Source organism: Vipera ursinii, assembly GCF_947247035.1.
Source record: "Vipera ursinii genome assembly, chromosome: 7".
Lineage (NCBI taxonomy): Eukaryota > Metazoa > Chordata > Lepidosauria > Squamata > Viperidae > Vipera > Vipera ursinii.
The window spans coordinates 32,725,978-32,749,574 of NC_139521.1; the positions used below are offsets into that span (position 1 = coordinate 32,725,978).

The 23,597-nt window shown below is 37.1% G+C and overlaps 1 protein-coding gene across 1 annotated transcript in view; it reads left to right on the top strand.

The window, feature by feature from the left end:
* The window catches only part of WWC2 (WW and C2 domain containing 2), a 183,214-nt gene that overhangs the window by 145,898 nt on the left and 13,719 nt on the right, over positions 1 to 23,597 (top strand). Inside the window, exons 15-18 of the mRNA XM_083367444.1 lie at positions 10,138 to 10,330; positions 13,002 to 13,160; positions 18,759 to 18,901; positions 21,036 to 21,225. Coding sequence (XP_083223570.1) covers positions 10,138 to 10,330; positions 13,002 to 13,160; positions 18,759 to 18,901; positions 21,036 to 21,225 — 685 coding nt within the window. The remainder of the gene's footprint in view (positions 1 to 10,137; positions 10,331 to 13,001; positions 13,161 to 18,758; positions 18,902 to 21,035; positions 21,226 to 23,597) is intronic.

Genomic DNA, 23,597 nt, shown 5'->3' on the forward strand with positions numbered 1-23,597 from the left:
AGGGTTGTCAGCTCTTTCGGCATCCTCATGGTGGATGGTTTCTGGGCTGGGAGTGTTCTTGGAGGGCTGTAAGGCTTTGACGGTTCCCCCAGCAACTTCTTGGCCATTATCTCTTTCAGGCTGTCTTGGAACATCAAGATTTTCTTCACAAACATCTTCTGCTGATGGTCCCTGTTCCTCAACCCGCATACCAAATGGTCTCTCAGTCTCGCTTCGAGGTCTTTGAAATTGCAGAGCCAGGACGCCTGTCGTAGTGCAGCTATAAATTCAGCAGCAAACTCTCCTGGTTGCTGTTCCCTTTGCTCGAACGTGTGTCTCCATGCAATGATGGAGAGCTTCAGCTCAAAATGTTCCTTGAGCTTTTTCTTGAGTTCAGAGTAGGCAACCAACTAGTGTAGCTGGAGCAACTATGTTTTTGGCTATATTGAATGTCGACTGGGCACATACGCAGGATGGGGTTGCCTCCGGCATGGCTTGCTGACAGGCAGAGGGGGGAATGTGGTTCCTACCAGGGCGCTGATGCCTGGTCTTGCCCCTAGTGACTTTTGTCTCTCTTTTGTCTCTCTCTTCCTCAGCAGCACATTCCACCCTCGTCGCCACTGTTAAGTATAGGGATCGGTGAGGCATTGATGAGGCGGTGGTGAAAAGCAACAACACGTTTATTAATTTAACACAGAAGCAGCACGAAGTGCCACTTAACTTCTATTTACACAGACCACTGCTACGTGGAGGCCAATGGAATTAAAGCAGTATTTCCCACTCAAAACACAAGTAACAATTCTGGAGACAAGTAGTCTGGAGTTTAAACAGACACAGCAGTTAACTATCAATAATGGTTTCCAAGTAATTTACACCAATACATAACAGCCACCTTAACATATTTTTTCTTTTTATATTTCTGGAGTTTATCCACAATAGTTTTCTTGAAGTCTTTCTTTGGTTTTGTGATTTATTCTGTAAAACAGGTGTCCCCATCCCTCGGGCCACAGACTGATATCAGGACTGTACATTCTGATATCACAGACTGTAAAGAACTGGGCCACACAAGCGGTGGGCAGGCAAGTGTTTTATCTGTGCATGCGCGGGATCTAGGTTGTGTGTGAAACCGTCTCCTACCCCCAATCTGTGGAAAAATTGTTTTCCACAAAAATGGTCTCTGGTGCCGGAAAGGTTGGGGACTGCTGCTGTAAAGGATGGCTGCAGATCACTGAACCATATGAAAATGTATGCAGTTTCTGAGTGGAAATAAAAAACCAATTTAAAATTTCATTCTCCTTTTCTCTGTAAAACCTCTTTCTTATTCTTCCATTCTTTTCTCAAGAATTAACTCTCTTTCTCTTAGTCCAGAAACATACAGGTAGTCCTTGACTTATGACTGATTGCTTAATGACCATTCCCATTTAAGATAGCCACTGAACAAGTGTTTTGTTGCTGTAAAGCAACTTCCAGACATTATAAATGGTCGCACTCTGCCCTCCCCATGATCATGTGATCACATATTGGACACTTGGCAAAGACCTGTTGTGGCATTCTGTGGTCACATGACCATAATTTGCTATGCTTTTTGCAGGTTTCTGTCATTTCCACTATTCGAATGAATGGATTCACTTAAAGACAGCCATGTTCATCTACCTACTATGAGGGAAAATATCATAAAACTAGTCACTTGGGTGCCTCAACTTCTGAGTGTAATGACTTATGATCATATTTCCAGTCCTAATTGCAGCCACAAGTTGAGGATTACCAGTTCCATTTTCTTTCTTTTTTTCAAACAAATAACCTTCTCTTCCACACATAGAATTCACCCTGTCAGTTGTGATAGAAAGGTTTTTAATTTAATTTAATTTAATTTATTAATATTTCTATACCGCCCTTCTCCCGAAGGACTCAGGGCGGTGTACAGTTTTGGGGATTTGTATTCCATGCCTCTCCACAGCAACTGTCAAAAGGCAGGTAGGAAGGTGTGTCTGAATCTAGCTAAATTAAAACAGATGGGTAAAACACATCTGCTTTTTAATTTTTTATAATCATTAAGTCAGGAGCATTTGGACTTTTTGACTTTTAATAGACTCCAAGAAATACTCTTTAAATAAAATCCATTTGATAGTAAGCAGAAAATGAGCAACAGTACTTCTCTAGAAGGAGCTGTTCTTAAAGTGAACAATTTTTTGTGTTGGGTTTGAGATTTGTATGCTACCTGGAGACATTTTTAAGCATTCATTGTCTAAATGTCTGAGTTGTATTTGCATTTCAAAGAAAACACAGTTTCATTTTCTCATTTGAAGAGCAAAGCATGAAATTCTGCTTTTACTGGGAGCGCTTATTTCACTCTAGATGGTTTAATCTCTACAAATATATTGATATATTGTGAGAGCTACTGTTTACACAGCAATATAATACAGGTCTGCTCTCCAACTTCATTTCACATTGAAAAATGTTGCTTGAGCTTGAAAAGAGATAGGAAAGCCACACATTTTCATTGACATATCTTTGATTTTGTTTTCTCATTCCCTCTTTTGTTTTCAACAAAACATGAAAAGTACTCCCATATTTCAAAATTGTAATATGGAAAAAAAAAGCCATACCATGATTTGATGTTGACATAGCATACCTCTGTCATTATGACAATAATTGGAAGTAAAACTGTGTGTTGTCTCTCATAAAATACACATGAATCAAATTACTTCAGGCAGATAGTTACCTAGTCTCTAAGAACATCCAACGAAGGGAAGCTCACCAATTCTATGAGAAATCAGTACTAGAGATGTTTCTCTTACTTGTTAGAAAGTTTTTCTAACATTTAGTCAGAATGTGCCTTCATGTAATAATATGTTTATTATTCTGTAGCCTGTATCCTTTCAGCTGTCTTCTCTCAAGTTCATTCCAACTCTCTTGATAGAACTTAGTTTCTAGTCCCAAAATCATTGTCTTCTCTGAACTTGTTCTAATTGTTTTGAATATTTATTCAAGCGTGATCCCTAGAACTCAGCACAAAATAAGGAAACTAACTAATACAGAACAGAATGGAATTATTATTTCCCATGCTTTGGAAATTACAAGTGGCATGGTGGCCTAGTGATGAAGATACTTGCCACCCACATGGAAGTTTGAGAGTTCAATCCTAGGTAGCGGCAGATTTTACCTGCTGTGAATTCTGTGTGGCGTCAGGAAGGGCATTTTACCAGTAAATGCTCCCTCCAGTCACCCCGACTCTACCCCGAATTAAGGAATTACAGGGTTGTAAAAAGGGAGTGGGGTTTTTTATGTTTTGGAAATTACATTTCTACTGACGCAACCTGAAAATGTATTTGTGTTTTTTGCAGCTATATCACATTACTGGATCATCTTCAGTTTGCAGTCAACTTTTTCAGAAGTTCTGTTACTATCCTATAAACTCTCCATTTAATTTTTGCTTTCTAATTCTATTAAAACATAGATATTTTTATTTATTTATTTATTCATTAATTCAGTGATAAGCAATGATCATTTATTCAATGATCAGCAACATAAAATAAAAAAGGAAGTAAAAGACAATAATTACAATGAGGATTGACAAGGAAAATTGGGTGTAATTATATATCAGCAACTATAAAATAAATCAAATATGGTATACTCTGAATATCCATATTACAATAATAACATATTTATTTGCCTAATACTAATAAATCTAATATAATGTAGCTATGCATTAAAATTTATGTCCTTTAAAATTATTTAAATAATAATAACTAAGCAAAATGTTGATAACAATAAACATCTTTAATTCTGTAACTGGTTTTGCCTTATTATCGTTACACCAGCACAGAATTTGGCTACTGCATGAGTAGTGGCTGGATTTGGGTCCTGGAGAAGATTGTTCTCATAGAAATTATCTTCTCTTCCTAGAATTGTCTCTAATAAAGGAAGTATGAATGTTGATCTGATGTCCCTGTAGAACTCAGAGCACAATAAGACATGTGAGATATCTTCAACTTTTCCATTGTCATACGTACACATTCATGTGCTGTTGAGGTTTTATCATATCTGCCCTGTAGGAGTGCTGAGAGGAGAAAACATAGATAAAGTTCCTTCACTTCCCTCAATATTACAGAATGCAGTCTTGTGCAACAAGCAAGGAGGGGACCCCTGCTTGATCACAGGAGGACGACAATCCTTCCACTAAATCCAGGGGAGCCCTCCAAACCGGCAGAGGAAAGACCAGCCATAGTAATATGGCCCATCCCTAGGCTGCAGACAAACACTTCGAAAGCAACACGGATGAAACTGATTGAGATCCAATCTTCTCTTTACCCTAAGTACTTTTTTTCCTGTAAAAGCTTTTATCTACAAAAAAAGAAATGAAATTGGAAAAGGATTATAAAAATTTTGGACTTAAAAAACCTTAAAGGGCATCAGTGACATCTTTTTTATATAATTTTTATTGTTTTTCTAATATTACATTTAAATGTTTGAAAAGCAACATGGCGGCTGAGTACAATAATTCTGTTACACATAGATGTCATTAGTGCAGATCTCAAATTATTACAATCACCATTCCCTCTCTTCCTTAATGTTTACTGTCTCATATTTAAATTAATACAATTCTTGTTCTATCAATCAAATGGAAAATAACTTTCTAACATTTATCAGTAATTTTTAGTTTATATATATATATATATATATATATATATATATATATATATATATATATATGTGTGTGTGTGTGTGTGTGTGTGTGTGTGTGTGTGTGTGTGTGTATGTGTGTGTGTGTATATATATATATATATATATATATATATATATATATATATATATATTAGTTGCATTACCTTTCAATCTTTTAGACAATCAATGACCTAATCAATTTTTCTCATTTTTAATTTTCCATTAATATTTGAATTTAATAATTATCATTTCCAAATTTTAAATGACCCCAACTCCTTTATCACAATTCCTCCCCAGGTTTGATATTCAAGATACACATCTTATCTATATAAGTTCTTACCATCTACATCAACAAGTTAGTAATGAAATATAATATTCTTATTTTCTAATAATTCTCAAGTATCTTAAGATCTTAAATTTAATAACCAAAATTTATTTTATTTCCATATTTAATACTTCCTCTCTCTTCCTCTTTATATCTACTATCTCATATTTAAAACTAATAATTTTTTCCCTTACTACTACATAGACATATGTTACTTTCATCAATAAAGTTTTAACTTATAGATATCTTGACCATCTTTACATAATCCTTATGCACAAATCAATATTCCAGTTAACCTGTTAATATTTTAGCTTCTGAGTTTTACCTAACCAAAATTTTCTTTTTCTCTACTCATAACAGCATCTTATATTCAAAGTACACATCTTATCCATTTAAGTATATTCTATTTTAAGACATAAAAACATATTTATTGCTTTCATCAATAAGGTTTTAGCTTATATGTGTCTTAATCACCTTTACAGGACCTTTATACACAGATCAATATTCAAATGTAATTGTTAGTGTTTATACTTCTAAGATTTACTTAATCAAAGTTTTCTTTATCTCAACACATAACAATATCTTGTATTCAAATTACACATCTTGTCTGCTTAAGTATATTCTCTTTTAAGTTCTCATAATACCCATCTTATCTATTTAAGTATATTCCATTTTAAATCTCATCTATAAATCAAAACCCCATTCTTTTTTAGTCTTATTCTGGCTTTCTTTCTTTGCCAAATCATCTTCCATGTCCTTGCTTTTGGGTCATCCAGCAGATCTCCTTGGATTGTTGTATATATTATTTGGCGTTGTAAAAGCCATCCAGTCACCATTTTGTTAAGAGGACTAGCTGATCCAGCAGGTCTTTTCCTTGGTTTTCCATTTCAACCTATTTATCTTATAAATGAACCTTTATTGTCAAAGTACAACCATGTATACATTGAGATTAGCTGAGCCTTCCTCCGTGCTCCCACCCCCCCAACTCACAGTGACAACAAACCCTCCATCTTATTAAACCATGTGAACTAATTGCACCACACACCGACCTCACAAGTCAATTCAGCATAAAGTTTATAAAAATTATTTCCCGTTCAAAAGCCTAGCAGCCCATGGATAAAAGCTGTTTTTCAGCCTGTTGGTGTGGCTGGCTATACTCCTATATCTCCTACCCGATGGTAGGAGAGTAAAGAGATACCGTCCAGGGTGTGAGTCATCCCTGAGAATTTTCCTCACTCTTCCAAGGCAACGAGCCCTGGCGATGTCTTGACCTGTTTATCTTCTCTTCCATCTGTTTTCCTTTTATATCCTCAGGCTCCTTCTGTTTTATATAGGAAATCTTTACCTCTTTCCCTTTTGTCAGTTTCTTTCCTGTATTTTCCATTGTATGTATTTGTTGAGCAGTTGAGTCTTCTGTCTTGTTATTTAATTGTTTCTTTTTTTTCTGTAGTATCCTGCATAGATAATTCTATAATTATAGCCATAATTTGCTTTTGTTTGGGCTGTCTTCTTGTTTTTTTTCTGTAGCTTCTTATTTCATCACCAGCTTTGAGTAAGGTTTGAATAATCTCTTTCAACAAACCAAGAGTTTGATCCTGCTCTTCTTCCATGAGGAAAATCCATTCCTGATCTTCTTCCATAATAGTATATTTAAACTAAAAGGATTTACATTCAAAAAATCCACTAAATAAAAAGTGTAGCTGAGTTTCTGAAGGTTACAGGTGTCTTATCTTTTTTTTTTGGGCTGTCAGCCAGCTCTCTTTGGCACAATAACAGATTGCAATATCACGTTTGGCCACAAGATGTCTCTCCAAAGTTATTTTGATCTATTCAGTTTTTTCTTCTATTTTAAAAGAAAAAACCCAGATCTTCAATAAAAATAGAGAATAAAAACTGAAGAATAATAGGAAATAGAATAAAGAGTTTTTTAATCCATCAATTTTAGGAAATAGATTCCCAATTAGGATCCAATTATTTTTTCCAACATTTTAAACACCCCTGGGTAGTCGGTTGCTGCTGTGTCTGGAGGGAAGGCTGAAACCCCCCTTCCCTCTCCATAGGGAGGAAAGTACTTTAGCAGCTTGAATAGGTATGAAAAAGCAATTAGGATTTAAGAGAGGTAGATCTTTTAGTTTTTGTAAATTTCTGTGTTTTATTCTTGCCCTGTACACCGCCCTGAGTCCTTCGGGAGAAGGGCGGTATAGAAATATTAATAAATTAAATTAATTAAATTAATCTCACCCAGTCCTTTCCAGGCTTCTTTGAAGTTGCCAGATGGTAAGTATGACTTTGGCTGTCTATAGCCTAATGATGAGTCATATTTCTATGGCTGGTCTTTTGTCCGCCTGTTTCGAGGGATTCACTGGCTCTAGCAGGAGAACTACCACCTCCTGCGATCCAGAGAGTGCCCCTCCTTGCTGGTCGCCCCTACGGGGCAACTTTTCACTTTTTTCAGGGCTCTCCAGCAATGCGAAACTGGACGGGGGAGATGAATCTCATCTCCCAGCCATCCATGGTGGCCGTGGCAAACCGGAAGCCGGCATCGGTGGCATCTTGTAGTGAAGTTTGGTATTATAACTTGTTATTTCCTAAAAGAGACTTGGCTCAAAGCCCAGACCTTAGATAAGACTCTTTTGACCTTGGCTTGGCACCACCTGTGAGAAACTCAGCTGTAAGAGAACAGCTGGGTGGCATAACTGGCCTACTTGAACTGTGAATGTAAACCTTTACTGACTTTCAGAGTTATATGTGGGGAATTGCCTTCCTATTTCTTTATTTGAGGAATATTGGTTACTATATGAGATGATGAAATACCTTGGACTATAAAATCTTGCTTGACAAAATATTTATAAACATGTGAAAGAGATGGATGAAGACCAGGAAAAGATCCTTTCCATGTTGAAAACAATACTTGAAACCATTCTTTCAGCTTATGATAAAATAAGACCTAACATAAAAGATCAAGACACCAGTTTAGAAATACAAACCCAAACTTTGACTACAACCAAAGAACTAACAACGCAGAAGATAACAGAAGAAGTGGAACAATCAAATATTAAGACAGAGGACTCAATTGACCAACAAATACAGTTAATGGAAAATCCAGAAAAGGGAGTGACAACACTGAAAATGGAAAAGACTTTCTATATAAATCAGAAGAAATTTGAGAAAGAAGAACAGATTGAATGGAAGATAAACATATAAGGGCAATAACGGGGAATTGGAATAATAGAGAGACAACTTAGTGAATACAAATGGGCTAGTCCTTCAAAAAAATGGCAATTAAATGGTCTCCTTTATTTCAAATAACATATATAATAATAGAAGGGGATCTATTTGATGATCTAAAAGCACTGATGTGGAAGCCTAGTTGGCAAAGGAAGAAAGCCAGAATAAGGCTGAAGAAAATTGGGGTTTTGATTTATTAGAGGAGATTTCATATTATTAATTAGAGGGTTAAAGGGAGAAGTTGAGATAAGGGGAATTCTGGTCATTGGATTTAAAATATTTGGAAATTAATTGAAAATAAGGATTTTATCTGTTTAATATTTAAAAATTAGACCTAAAAGAAAAAAAACAATTATGAATATGTTTGATTTATTGATTAACCCAGGTAATATATATAATGTTTTGATTCATTAAAGGGGATATTGTATTATTAAGGAGATGATTTAATATGGTAGGAAATAGATAGGAAATAGAACAAGATTATATTCAAATAGATAAGATGTGTATTTTGGATATTAGATTCTGTTATGAATTGAGATAAGGGAAATCTTGGTTACCTAAAGCCTGAAAATTATAAATATCAAAGGTTAAATTGGAATACTGATGGGAAACTAAAAATTGGGGAAAAATTAATAACAGGATATGGATTGTTTATGAAGATTGAATGTAAAAAATAATTAAGATATGTATAAGCTAAAAATTTATTGATAAATGTAATAATGATGTTTTTACTGAGTTGATATAATATTAGCTTAAATACGAGATAGTAAATGTTAAGGGAAAAAGAGAGGAAATATTTGATGTTGTAACTTGAGATTTGTACTAAAGGTTTTGTTATCGAACTACTGATTAACCCAGCTACCACGTTGCTTTTTAAATACTTAAATGTAAAATTGGAAAATTAATAAAATATTATTTAAAAAAAGAATGTGCTTTCCTGCTGTTTTCAAAAAAGGAGGAAAGTATGTTTGAAAACTGATTTACAATGCACCTCTTATTGTGATTCAGGAACAAAGCTTGTAGAGTTGCTACTCTCACACAAGCATTGCTGCTATTGCTGTTGACTATGGCAGCAATGAAACTCAAATACTTTGGCCACCTAATGAGAAGGAGGACTCACTGGAGAAGAGCCTAATGCTGGGAAAGATTGAGGGCAAGAGAAGAAAGGGACGACAGAGAATGAGGTGGCTGGATGGAGTCACTGAAGCAGTAGGCGTGAGCTTAAACGGACTCCAGAAGATGGTAGAGGACAGGAAGGCCTGGAGGAACGTTGTCCATGGGGTCGCGATGGGTCAGACACAACTTTGCAACTAACAACAACTACAACATGGCAGCAATGCTTTCATTTGTCAATGACTAGAGCAGGGGTGTCAAACTGCTGGCCCGTGGGCCAGACGCGTCATCTGGAAGCCGCACCCACCCCATTGCTGGCAATGGCAAAACCATCCCGATACTTTGCACGACGTCACATGACATCATGAGTTTGACATGTCTGGACTAGAGCATTGTGGAAATGAGTCAGGAACTTTTCCTTCCCTTCTAATTTAGTGGGACAATTTGTTAGGGACTGAACTCCTTCTAAACTCCCCCGCATGCTAAGTCTCCTGTTTGCTTACTTAGTGAGCTCACTCCCTTAAACCAGGCTGCTTAATATTCATCTTACAGATTCTGCTTGTTCTGTAGGAAGCCACTTGTATCTGTCAGGACCCACACCTTGCAATCAGCATTTCTGAATGTAAAATAAATAGAAACTCAAACTTCGTGTATCTGTGAAGGAAGGAAGAAGCTTATATTTCCGGCCTGATGTCCCCCATTTTCTTCTCATCCTTAAAAGGGAAAAATATTTTATGTCATTTCTAAATATGTATATTGCATAACATAATATGGAAAGACACTTTATGGTGAATTTAGGTTATCTTTCTGTTATTTTTTTTCTTTAGATATTTTAGACTTGCACTTCTTCCACCTTCAACTGACATCAGCTGTCTATTCCGTACAAAGTTCCATCCTGCTACTGAACCTCTTTTATTTAGTGAAATATTCAGAACAGTTATTTCCCAGACAGCCTTGCAGAAAAAAACTTTGAGGGTAGATATCTGCTCTGTCAGTAAAAGTCATCAAGAAGAATGTCTAGTAAGTATCCTTACTTAATATGATAATTGATTTAATTGTGATCTTTTTCTCCCTTTTTGTGGATGTGTAAGAATCTTTTGAGCAATGTATTAAAAATATTTATATACTGCTCAAAAAATTAAGGGAACACTTAAACAACAACAATGTACTGTATTTAATAGTAGGATGTCTTATCTTGTGTTCCCTTTATTTTTTGAGCAGTATAGGTCAGGGCATAGTCACCTTTGATCCTAAGTGATTCTTCTTCCAACTTTCATGGGGAAAATGTAGTAGATTGCAACAATACTTCCTAAAGACTTAAATAGTAAGGACATAGTATAAATATTTCAGCACTTGCAGTTCATGTTTTATTTCCTATGCTATGTTTTGCACTGTTCCTAGGCCTGCACTGCGGGCTGGTCTAGACTCTAGAAGCTACAACTAATCTAATATATACCAGCTCAACTACTGATTGGAATATGGTAGATCAGGGGTCCCCAACCCCTGGTCTGTGAACTGGCATCACTCCGCAGCATGCCAGAAACCGAGCTGTGCAAACAAGTGAAGCCACATCCGCGGGATGCAGGCAGCATGCAAACCCATGCCCCCTCTGGTCCACAGAAAAACTTCTCTCCATGGAACTGGTCCCTGGTGCCCTAAAGGTTGGGGGCCACTGCTGTAGATAGATCACACCTATACTACAACATCTGCATTACCTATCCTTCTGCTACTAAACAGATTCAAGATGATGAAATTAGTCTTTAAAAAGGAGCATGTTATCTTAGCATCCTCATATATGTAATATTCCTGGTACTTAATATTCTTGAGGGGAGGTCCTGCATTCTGTGCTGCAGGTAGCATCCATAAACCTTCTCAGCAGTCCTCTGCAGAACACCCACTCCAATGCAGCCATGTTTTAGGTACTCCTTTAAAAATCCATTCTTCTTTTTAGGGGGGCTTTTCACCAAACACCTCCCTTTTATTAATATTTCTAGTCCATTTAATAACTAGTCTTCTAGCACTGTTTCATAGCATTAACTTTCTGGTATTAATGCAAATGAGAAATGGTATACAAATATTTAAATAAATAGAAATAATTGAATTTACTTTCCTTGCCCCATTTACTTGAGAGGCTAAATGCTTGAATAGTTTTTCACACTCAAGATAATGAAGGAAGCACTTCAGATGCCACTGCAGAGAAAAACTGCAAGGCTTGGTTGTTATAGGTTTCCTTTAAATGAGGAAAGGGAGCAGATAAATATTTTCTCTGTGGGTTTTATGATGATGCAATTTCCTGGGTTAATATTTATTGTGGTGAACCTTTTTAAAGAGCAGTCAGGACATACAATTTGGCCAATTGAAAATCCATAACTTCCATCCATAACTGTGCTTAATTTATTTGAAAATGTTTTGCAGTGACTTTGGTCTGTGGAAATTAAGGTTACTATTTTTGAGAAGTGTTCTTTTATCCAAGTATCAGCCAGGAAATTTAACAATTCCATGCTGGGGATTTCCCATGCGAGGGCATTGAACCTAGGACCTCATTCATGCAAAGCATGTATGTGACTTCAGTGGCAAAGGTGCATCCAACGCAAAAGTTCTACTTCTTCTTTATAATGTTATCATAGTTAGAAGTAGACTTTTTATTTTTCTTAATATTCTTCAAGTTATTATTCCTACCTATAGATGATTGTAAAATGGAAGTGTAATGATTAATGATTTCAGACATTGACAGAATGTAAATTGATGGTGCCTGAGGCATTTTTATACAGTAAAGCTATCAAAGATTCTAAATATGAGCTTAAATTTTCTTTTCTTACATATAAAGCCATTTTTCCCTCATGAATAAGATGGACTGAGGCCAACTGTATTTTGCTTCAGGCATTAACCTAGCCAGTGCTTTCTCCTGCTTCAATCTATTGCACTGATTAGATTTATACAGTAACTGATATTTTCTTTTTAGATATGTAGTGTATGTCTGATCGGTAATTAATCAAATGATCTGTTTATTTTTTGTTTAAATGTACCCCTTAAACTTCCCTTTTAATTCAGATTGAGCCACAAGTAAGAACAACAATAAAAATTTTACCAAATAAAATCACAGGATAAATATCTATATCACAATCTTTTCTGTTTTCACCTGCAATTCTGAGTACTCCCTTGGCACTTTAATGCTTTACATCCTTTTATCTTACAAGCCAAGGACTCTTGTGCCCTTAATCCCTCAAGATTTATCATGAACCAGAATTACTTTAACACTTGTGCCAACTGCTCCAAATAAATCCCATTCATCTTCCCTCTTTATCTTTATGTTTTCCTCTTCACTTTTCATTTTAAAACATGTTTCTGCAATTTCCCTCTTGAGAGATAGATGAATCCTATTCATCAGGCTTTTATAGAATGGCTACCTCACACATTGCATTATAACCATAATAGAAAAGATCACTGTGCATCACGTGGAAAGTCTTACCTAATACTTATAAAACTTAGTTGCATTGTTATTTGACTTCAGTTGTAATATTCATCTTAAATGCTGTATTTTAATCCAAAAGATATAAATATATAATTGAAGTGTTTAATAATTCTAATATAAAAAGGCTTTGGAGTATAATTTTTGGCTGCTGAAACAAAACATTTCAGTGACATCATTTGTTTTTACATAATTCTGTAACAAATATACATTGTTTTGTAGGGTGGAATCCAGATAAGTCTGGGAGATGTGTCCTTTTCAAATGAGATATCTACTCTGTGGTATAATTTGCTATCTTCTAAGCAGACTGTTGGAAAAAGGAATACAAAGCCAAAGAAGTATTCTGTCTTTGTGGTAGCCAATCCAACACCTGTTTCCTTGGTAAGTTGATTGCTAGAAAAAACAGTGTCACCAATCAAACAGTTGTGCTACATTATTATGTGTAGCCTCCAGTTGCTATGTCTCATTATCATAAATAGAAATATAATTATGACTTCTAATTGACTTTTTCTGCTCGCAGGAATGGTAAACAAACAATGAATTGCTAAATCTTGATTATGAGGAAAGCAATAAGCCAGAGTTCCTTGTCAGAATGTATTGCTAAAAAACAGAAGCTAATGCAGTCAAGCTTATGTACATTTTTTTCATTATAAGGAACAGTGTGCTTATGCTAACATTCAAATATTATTGGTTGGAGTAGAAGGGAACCACATGTAAAATGCATATTGCCACATTAAACTTTTTTTGTCAGTAGCTTGCATACCTGTGTAATATAATGGTTAAGGGGTTTGAGAGGACTGGAGAGACTCAGTTTCAAGTCCATTGTTAGACAACTCACTGGCTAATTTTGGACCAATTTTTCTCTTTTAGCCCAACCTGCATCATTGTTCATTGTACATTGAACACCTACAAGCAAAGTTATAACTAGTAGTCAACATGGGTTCATCAAAAACAAATCGTGCCAAACAAATCGTATTTCATTCTTCAACAAAGTTGTCAGTGTGTAAGAATTTATTAACTGGAATGTCCATAGCAACAAACCAGCCAGAGAACTGTTTTAGATTAAGACACAGTATTGGCTGTGTAAGGCATGTGATCCAGCCTAGGTGTGGGTGTGGTTTAGTCTTTCCCTGTGTCCTGATCTCCTAAATCAGGGCTTTTCAACCTTTTCACCCATTGTACCACTTTTAGGATATGGCAACATCCAGGTACCACCAGTCACCTAGCAAGGTGTCAAAAACTTGATGACCAAAAAAAAGGGAAAAAAGTGATGAAGTACACGTAGTCCTTGACTTACAACAGTTCGCTTAGTGACTGTTCGAAGTTATAATGGCACTGAAAAAAGTGCCACCCAAGCCACAGCCGAGCAAGACACCTGCCTGTCCACCTGGCAGCGCTCTTCCTCCTGTCTGAGGTTTTCATTGTTGTGAGCATTTCCGTTGAGGATTGGCAGTGGGGGTGGGGGGTGGGGTGTTTGGTTTTTATTCCCACCCGCATCTGCTGGGTGGTTGTAGCAGGTTTTGGTCACTTGACATGACCCTGGGACACTGTGACTATCATAAATATGAATCAGTTGCCAAGCATCTGAATGTAAATCACAAGATTCTGGAGATACTGCAACATTCCAGCTGATCGGCGCTTCTTCTGGGCTCAGAAGCACCAGGATCAGTGCTGAGCTCCAGCTGAAGCCTGGCTCTGATCCTGGTGCTTCCGCTGAGCAGTGCTGCCACCAGTTCAGCTCATTCCCCTCCCCCACTACCACTTTTCTAGGATGGTCACGTACCACCTGCCAGGTGCCAATGTACCACAGGTGGTACCCATACCACTGGTTGAAAAGCCCTGTCCTAAATTATAGGAGTCCTTCGGGAAAGGGCGGTATATAAATCCAATAAAATAAAATAAATAAAAATAAATTAGTTGCTGTTCTCTACCACATTGCCAAGAACTGAATGAAACTGTATGTATCATGTTTATATATATTTTATAGCTAAACTTTTTCCGAATTATGTCTCCTGCTCCTTTTGAATGTGTGCTTATTTTGGGGGGCTTATTTTTGCGCTGGAAAGTTGTCAAACTCTAACAGGTTATGGGCCCAGATCCCAGCCAGCCCTTGCACACAGTTCAGACTGAAAGAAAAGATTGAGGCTCAACACAGAGCTCTAATTAAGCTGATGGACTGCCTGAATTAAGAAAGAAAAGGCTGCTCAGCTGAAGGCTTGCAGGATGGCTGATTTAAAGGAGAGCTCTCTGCTTTGATTGGGACAAAAGAATTGTCTTATTTGAGCTGCAAAATGGAATGCTTCCTGAAGGGATACTGTGATTAATCCACCCCAGGGGCAATTAGCAGCTGCAGATCAACGGAGGCATGATAAGACACTGGCTTGCATCATTTTAAATGTGGAAGATGAGCAATTCTTAAATGTAGCTGACTTAAAAACTGCAAAAGAAGTTTGGCTGAAGTTGAGAAGTGTCCATGTGACTGTGTCAGCATGCAATATAGTGCAATTATTGAGGCAATTGTACAGAAGCTGGCTGCTGCCACAAGAGAGTGTAGAAGAGCATTTGTTCCATATGCAGAAACTGTTTGTTGAATTAGAACAGTTGCAGGCACAAAAGGTTAAATGTGCCCAAACATTTGATAATGTGGCACAACATGATTCATGCATTCATCTCTTGCACAGAAAGCTTGGCCATGCCAGCTTCAGAGTGTTGCATAGGGATTAAACTTAAAAGGGTGTAAGGCATGTAAATGATCAAAATCTAAGGTATTCCCAGTAAGCAAGAAAAGCACAAGGCAGATATTACATGCAGATTTAGTAGGACCAATGCAAGCCAGCTTGGTAGGAGCAAGGTATGTGTTGGTCATTGCAGAGGATTTCAACAGATTTGGTTTCTGTTATTTGCTTAAGAGCAAAACAAGTGCTTCAGAAGTTCAAGCAATGGATAAGCTTCACAGAAAGAAAATATAGGCAACAGGTATCCCATCTGCAAACTGACAGGGGTTCAGAATTCATGTCAGCAAGTTTTCAACACTGGTTGGGGCAGCTAGGAATAAGACATGGACACACAAATCCATACACAGCAGCTGAGAATGGCGTGGCTGAAAGACGGAATGGAGTCTTGCAGACCATGAAAGAGTCACTGCTGGAGGATTCTGGTCTGAGCAGGTTGTATTGGGGTGAAGCCATGTTGACTGCTAATTATTTGGTCAATAGGCTGTTGAGTTCCTGTATAAATGATACTCCATATGCTGTGCTACATGGGAGAAAGCTATCTCTGGCATATTTAAGGGTGTTTGGAAGCAATGCATGGGTGCATATTCCAAAGGCAATCAGGAGAAAAGGGCAACAAAAGGTTAGAAAGCTCAGATTTATGGGCTGTGAGCCTGGCTCAAAGAGCTATCGCTTTAGTGATGGAAGCAGAAGAATAGTAATTTCCAGATCTGCTAGCTTTGCAGAGCAGAACTGGGGCAGAGCTGATGCCAATTCTGGAAATCATCCACTTAGTGATGGTGACTCACTTAGTGATGGTGACTCACTTAGTGACTGTCAGCATTCAGGGAGGAGAAGCTGAAAAAAGATAAGAAAAGGAGTCAGAAGAAGATGGTGACTCTGATGTGAAGCAGGAAAGGGTTGACAGTCAAGAACATTCAATGCAACGCACGTGAAAGCGATTGAACAAGGGGATTCCACCTGACAGGTATTCTGCTAGGAAAGTAAAGTTGTGTAATGTGTGGTATGAGCCAAGAAACTATCAGGAAGTATTGGCACTACCCAAAGTAGAGCAAGAGAAGTGGAAAAAGGCCATGGACAAAGAAATGAAATCCATGGATGAACATAAAGTGTTCACCTCTATGACTTTGCCACAAGGCTACAAAGCTGTAGGATGTAAATGAGTATACAAAAGGAAAGTGTTACCCAACAATGAAGTCCAATATAAGGCAAGATTAGTGGCACGGGTTTTCACAGAAGAAAAATGTACACTATGATGAGGTATTTGCACCAACGGTAAAAAGTGAAACTATATGGATGGCACTAGCGTTGGCAACGGCACGTGGGCATAAAATTTGGCACTTTGATATAACCACAGCATTCCTCAGTGCAGAGTTGGAGGAAGAAATTTACATGGTTCAAGCACCAGGGTATGAAAGTAAAAAGCCTGGCACTGTGTATAAACTGAAATGGCCATTTATGGGCTGAAGCAATCAGCCAGAAACTGGAACATCTGTATAGATGCAGCATTAAAGGGTCTTGGGTTCAAAAGTTGAAAGGCTGATGCTTGCATATATACTGCAAGGTTCCACGGTGGGGATTGCCAATCATTAGCATTTGTGGATGATCTTTGCTTCATTGCAAAGGATCTGGCACAGGTGAAGGAATTTGCTAATCGGAGAAAAAGTTTGAATTGAAAAGTCTGGGTGAAATACAAAACTATCTTGGTGTAGAGATACAAAAAACTGAGAAAGGTGGCTATGTTCTCAGTTAAAGAAGGAAAATTGAACAACAGTTGGAGAGATATAACATAAAGGATTGTAATTCTGCTCCAACACCTATGGGCATAGATTTTCACATTTTGGGTGAGGACAAAAGTGAAGCCTGTGATAAGGAGATATATCAGTCAGCAACAGGGCGCCTATTATATCTGTCACAGCGGTCCAGACAAGACATAGCTTGTGCAGTAAGTATCTTAAGTCACTTTACTGCTGCACCAACACAGTTGCATTGGATGGGTATGAAGAGAATTCTCAGGTATTTGAAGGGAATTGTGAATTTGGGTCTTCAAATACAAATCTCTGAAGAATTAAAGTTAAAATGTTACGTTGACAGTGATTATGCCAATGATGTGCAAACCAGAAAGTCCAATTCTGGGTTTGTGGCATTATTTGGAGGGACTTTGATTGGATGGAAGTCCAAAAAACAAACAACTGTAGCTATTTCTACTGTGGAGGCAGAATTTATTGCTCTGTCTGAACTTTGTTCAGAGGTAACCTGGTATGTACAGCTGTTAAAGGATTTAAACATAGAAGTTAAAAAAACTAACAGTATTTGAAGATAATGCTGCTTGCATTAAAATGACAACAGGTGAAAGAGTGAAAAGTAGAAGCAAGCGTGTGGACATTAAGTATTGTAATGTCAGAGAAGCCATCAAAAGTAAACTAATTCACTTGCTTCATTGTTCTTCAGATGACAATCTGGCAGATGTAACAACCAAGCCATTGGGTGGAGTACACCATGGGAAGAATATTAAATTATTTGGTTTTATGTCTATTCCAGTCATAAAGGGAGGAGTGTCAGTGTGTAAGAATTTATGAACTAGAATAGCCATAACTACAAACCAGCCAATGAGAACTGTTTTAGATTAAGACACAGTATTGGCTGTGTAGGTTAGTGCAGGATTTCATTTACATCAGACTTCAAATCTGAATAAATTTTTCTGTTTTCTTTAAATGATATGGAGTGAAAACAAAATACTGTTTTAAAGAATGTACATGCAAAATCTAGGGCATAAGAATCTCATAAAATAGACAATGCCCCTTTAAACTGGAAGATCAATTGTAATATCTGGAATAATGATTTGTAAATGTTGGAAACCTACATAATTTGTTGCTTTTGCCTACAATTTGTGAATTAGAACTTAGCTTTTACTGATCTGTATGTCAGAGTATATTTTCGTTGTCTTGCCTATGTCATTTTTGGAAAGAATTTTATTTATTTATAGAGTGTGATTTTCACAATATATGTAATCAATTTTCAGATGATGTCATGCAGCAATTCAAGGTTTAAATCAATCTTGAGTCTTTCATAATGTAATCCTACTCTCTGTAGGTACATGTATGCTTGTTAAATTTAATCTGAAAGGCTTCAGCAGCTTTGTGATTTTTCTGGGCTCAGCCAATGTACATTACAGACCAGGTGTATTACTGGCATTACTGCTTACATATTTTAGTACAAGTAGAGCTGCTTTCCATATCTTTGTTAGGATGCGGTCTCAGCACTGTTGGAAAGGACATCAGCTGAGCTGCAAGCTGTAGAACAAGAATTGGCAGAGAAGGAAGAGGAAGGGGAGGAGGAAGATGAGGAAGCACAGGATACCCAGGAAACACAAAGTTCTGAGGAAGACTGGTAAGTTGAACTCTTTGTATTTATTGGTTATTCACAAAATAGCATTTAAAAATATGAAGCATAAAAAAACAAAATACAGAAAATGTTGCTTGCCCCCTGCAGTAGGTAGGTAAGAAAGATAGAAAGAAAACCTATTATTCCTTAGGTAATTTTTTTTTGCTGTTTTGCTCAGTGACAGAAACACAACACAAATATTATAGGGAGAGCAACAAGGAAAATAATGAATAATATTAGTTTCGATGCAGCTTGGAGAATGGAGCCATGCTGTTGTCCCCAAATCAATGTTTGGGATCTGTGTTCATAATTATTCTTCTTAAACAGGAGCCCAACAAGTAAGGAGAACATGTATCTAGCTAGCAAAATATGGACCATATGGAAAAAGTATGAACTGGGAGTGTTTCCTACCTATATTTTGCTTTTGCTTTTGTTATTATGAGAGCGAGCAGTCCTTCCTTTATTTTTGATCAGAACAAAGATTCATATAGCAGCTTACTTCTGGTAAGTTTAAGCCGGGCATGAAGGAAGTAGACTTTTCTTGCATCTTCTCTTCTAAGAAATGCTTATTATGCTTATTATGTGAATCACTTGTTTCTAAGCAACTTTTTGTTAGGCACAATTTAGACTGTGGAGAGTGCTTGGTACCTCACTCGCCTGAGCATCACGGGCACTTAGGGCCTTACTCATGCAAGCGTCATGAGCGCGAATGAGCGCATGGGGCCTCACTTACACCCTCATTTGCCCAGGTTCTTGGCCCCACTCACACGAGCAATGTGTGCTCATGCTGCGCATGCATGCACCTGCCCCTCCCACAAAACCATGCCCTTTCCCCCTCCCACCAGCCCACCTTCTGGAAAGATTGGGGAACTCTCTTCTAGTTCAGGGCTTTTCAACCAGTGGTACAGGTACCACCTGTGGTACATTGGCACCTGGCAGGTGGTACGCGACCATCCTAGAAAAGTGCTAGTGGTGGAGGGGAATGAGCTGAACCAGTGGCAGCACCGCACAAGCCTAAGCGAGAGATGGCTGGAGCTGCAGGGCTGTCAGGGCTCAGCAGAAGCGCCAGGATCAGTGCCAGGCTCCAGCTGGAGCTCGGTGCTAATCCTGGGGCTTCTGCTGAGCCCAGAAGAAGTGCCGATCCGCTGGAATGTTGCAGCATCTCCAGGGTCTTGTGATTTACATTCAGATGCTTGGCAACTGATTCATATTTATGATAGTCACAGTGTCCCAGGGTCATGTGAAGTGACCAAAACCTGCTACAACCACCCAGCAGATGGGGGGAATAAAAACCAAACACCCTCACCCCACCCCACCCCCACTGCCAGTCCTCAACAGAAATGCTCACAACAATGAAAATCTCGGACAGGAGGAAGAGTGCTGCCAGGCGGGCAGGCACGTGTCTTGCTCAGCTGTGGCTTGGGGGGGCACTTTTTTCAGTGCCATTATAACTTTGAACAGTCACTAAGCAAACTGTTGTAAGTTGAGGACTACCAGTACTTCATCACTTTTTTCCTTTTTTTTGTTTTTTTGGTCATCAAGTTTTTGACACCTTGCTAGGTGACTGGTGGTACTCGGATTTTGCCATATCCTAAAAGTGGTACAATGGGTGAAAAGGTTGAAAAGCCCTGTTCTAGTTGATTCAGTGTTTTGGTCCTTCCTTTTACTGTAAAGTTGTTTGAAAGGTGATTGACTTGTTGGGCTATAATTAGCCTTGTGAGATATTTCCACAGATGAAAGGATGCTCTGACTTTCTATCCATTCAGGATATTGTTGTTTTATCTATTTTCAATATCCATGAAATATCAGCTAAGTGATTATGTGGAGGAGAAAACTTACAGTGCTATATCTATCTCTAGAAATAACCTTGAATATCAAATTTACATTGAATTTTATGATGTTCTAACACAGTAAATTTATAACAGATCCTTCTGCTTTTTTCCAAGAAGAGAATACTGAAACCATAGAAATGTTTCAGTAGAAGTTTACCTCTGGCCAAAATAAATTGTTGATATTGTCACATTAACTGTATGAATATTAGTGATGAAGATTTTGGATTCTTCCCACATTAGGTTCCAAATATGCTGGTATTTTATTTTCCAAATACCTTAGTAAATTAAGGGTAGATTTGTTCTCATAGGATAGGAATACTGGCAGAAGTATCGAGAGAAATGAATGAAGAGAACAAAATTGAAGAGAACCAAGAAGACAAATGCACAGATAGCAAGAGAATGAGCTTTAATTTGGAACAGACAGGTAATACTGATCATGAGAAAGACACCAACTTTACAGAAGTAGATCTCAACAAAGAAATAATGTCCCCAATACTGGTGAGTATTTTAAATTATATTTCCTATATGGCCTAAAATGCCTTTTATAGTTGAGCCATAATATTTGTCATTGCAAATTTCTCAAAAGGTTTTCAGTTAAATTTACAAATTTAGTGTGGCATTTAGTACATGCAGTGATTTTGAATTGGTAGTTTACAGACTTGAAATTGTTTTTGTTGCATAGTACCAAAAAGAGAAGGAGCAAGGGAAAAAAATACTTAGTGCAGCCACAGAAAAATATTTAGCTTCCTAGTTAACATTTAATGCTTATTTGTTCGATAATTCATGTTTAATAATGGATGTTTTAAATATTTAATAAGTTATTTAATGTTTAAATTATACTAGTATACACACTTAATATTTTTATTTTTGCAACTGTTTTGAAGTTTTAATAACAAGGGCTGAGCTCTTAAAAAGAGTGCTAGAAGGGGGTTATATATGTGATGGATGAATCAGTTCATTTTCTATCCATGAATTATAAATTTGCATATGTTCATTTTTAAATCTGCTATGCCGTACTCCCTCTTTAAACTGCAATTTTTAAAAATAATCCATATAAAAATCTGTATTTGACTAAAGACATATTTTATATGATTTGGTTTTTTTAAAAAATCTGGAATTTAGACCTACAATCTGACATTTAGAAAATTATGGAAATTGAAGGATTAGTACTTTTCAGTCCACTTATTTCACCAAAAATATGAATCAATTTGTTTCTCTTTAAGTGTACATTATTCAGGCATTCAGTATGCTAAAAGCCTAAATACTGATATTTAATCCAAGAAACATATTACAGGTAGTCTTTGACTTGTGACCACAAACGGGACCAGAATTTCTGTTGCTAAGTAAGACAGTGGTTAAGGGAGTCATGCTTAATTTTATGACCTTTTTTGCCACAGCTGTTAAGTGAATCACTGCAGTTAAGTAAATCATGCAATTGTTAAGAGAATCAGACTTTCCCCATTGACTTTGCATGTCAGAAATTGGCTAGGAAAGTCGCAAATAAGGATCACATGACTCCAGGATTCTGTCATAAATAAATGTCGGTTGCCAAGTGTCCAAATGTCAGTTACATAACCATGAGAATGCTGTGATAGTTGTAGGTATGAGGACCAGTTGTAAGTCACTTTTTCAGTGCTTTTATAACTTTGAACAGTCACTAGACAAATGATTGTAAGCTGAGGACTATATGTAAAAAATTTAAAATTTTGCTATCAATTTAAAAAATGTGCCCACCAGTTAAACAATATATATGAAGATTTTTAAAAAAACATTTATAGAGTAACTATCGCTGGCAAATACCATTATAGGAAGAGATGTTCCCTTCTCTTAAATAAAGAAATAATTTCTAAGATGGTGCCTGGTTAGAAATACTAGAAGCCACAATTCCAATATTGTATAATTGTTAAGACATTGGATTTGGAATGGGAAAACTAGGAAACTGGATCTCCACTTCACACTCCTCAAACTTATTACGATCATGATGTATCCATAGTCACATGATCAAAATTCAATTGTCATAAATATATGCTTGGCAACTAGCATATATTTATGACAATTATGGTATTATGGGGTCATCACCATTTGCGACCTTCCCAGGGGTTTCCAATAAGCAAAGTCAATGGGGGAAACTATGTTTGCTTTTTGACAGCATGGTTTGCTTAAAAATCTTGGTGATTTGCTTAATGACCATGGCAAAAAAAATGTAAAATTGGGTGTGACTCACTTAACAACCGAATAGCTTAGGAGCATAAGTTCTGGTCCAATTGAGGTTGCATGTCAAGGACCACCTGTATAATGGAAAACACTTGAAAAGTTTAGAATTCTAATTCAACAACTGAAAATTAGTTTAGTTGAGTTTTTTTCTTTGGGAAAGGCTGTAGTCAAAAATAGAGTTCAAGTATTGATACAAATCCCTACCTTCAGTCCATGTATAGCTAGTAACGATTCTTCATGGAACCCTGCATAGTCATTGCCTGTTACTCTAGTCTACATGAAAACTCCAAGGTCCCATCCATCATGCCAATGACAAGAAATGTTGGAAATTTTAGTCAACAGCAGGAAGTCTACAGATGTCATACTATGATGTTGAACAAGACAGTCTCGTTGTTTTCCATATTTTTATGTTTGTTTGCTAATGACTATTTTACCAGTATAATTTCATCACTTCTGAATAAGACACTGACATTCCTAAAAGTACAATAGTAATCACCATTTAAAAGAAAACCGTATATACTTGAGTATAAGCCGACTCGAGTATAAGCCGAGACCCCCAATTTCACCCCCAAAAACTGGAAAAAGTTATTGACTCGAGTATAAGCCGATCCGCCGTTCTGCAAGCCTCTGCCGCCAGCAGAGGCTCGATCCGCCAT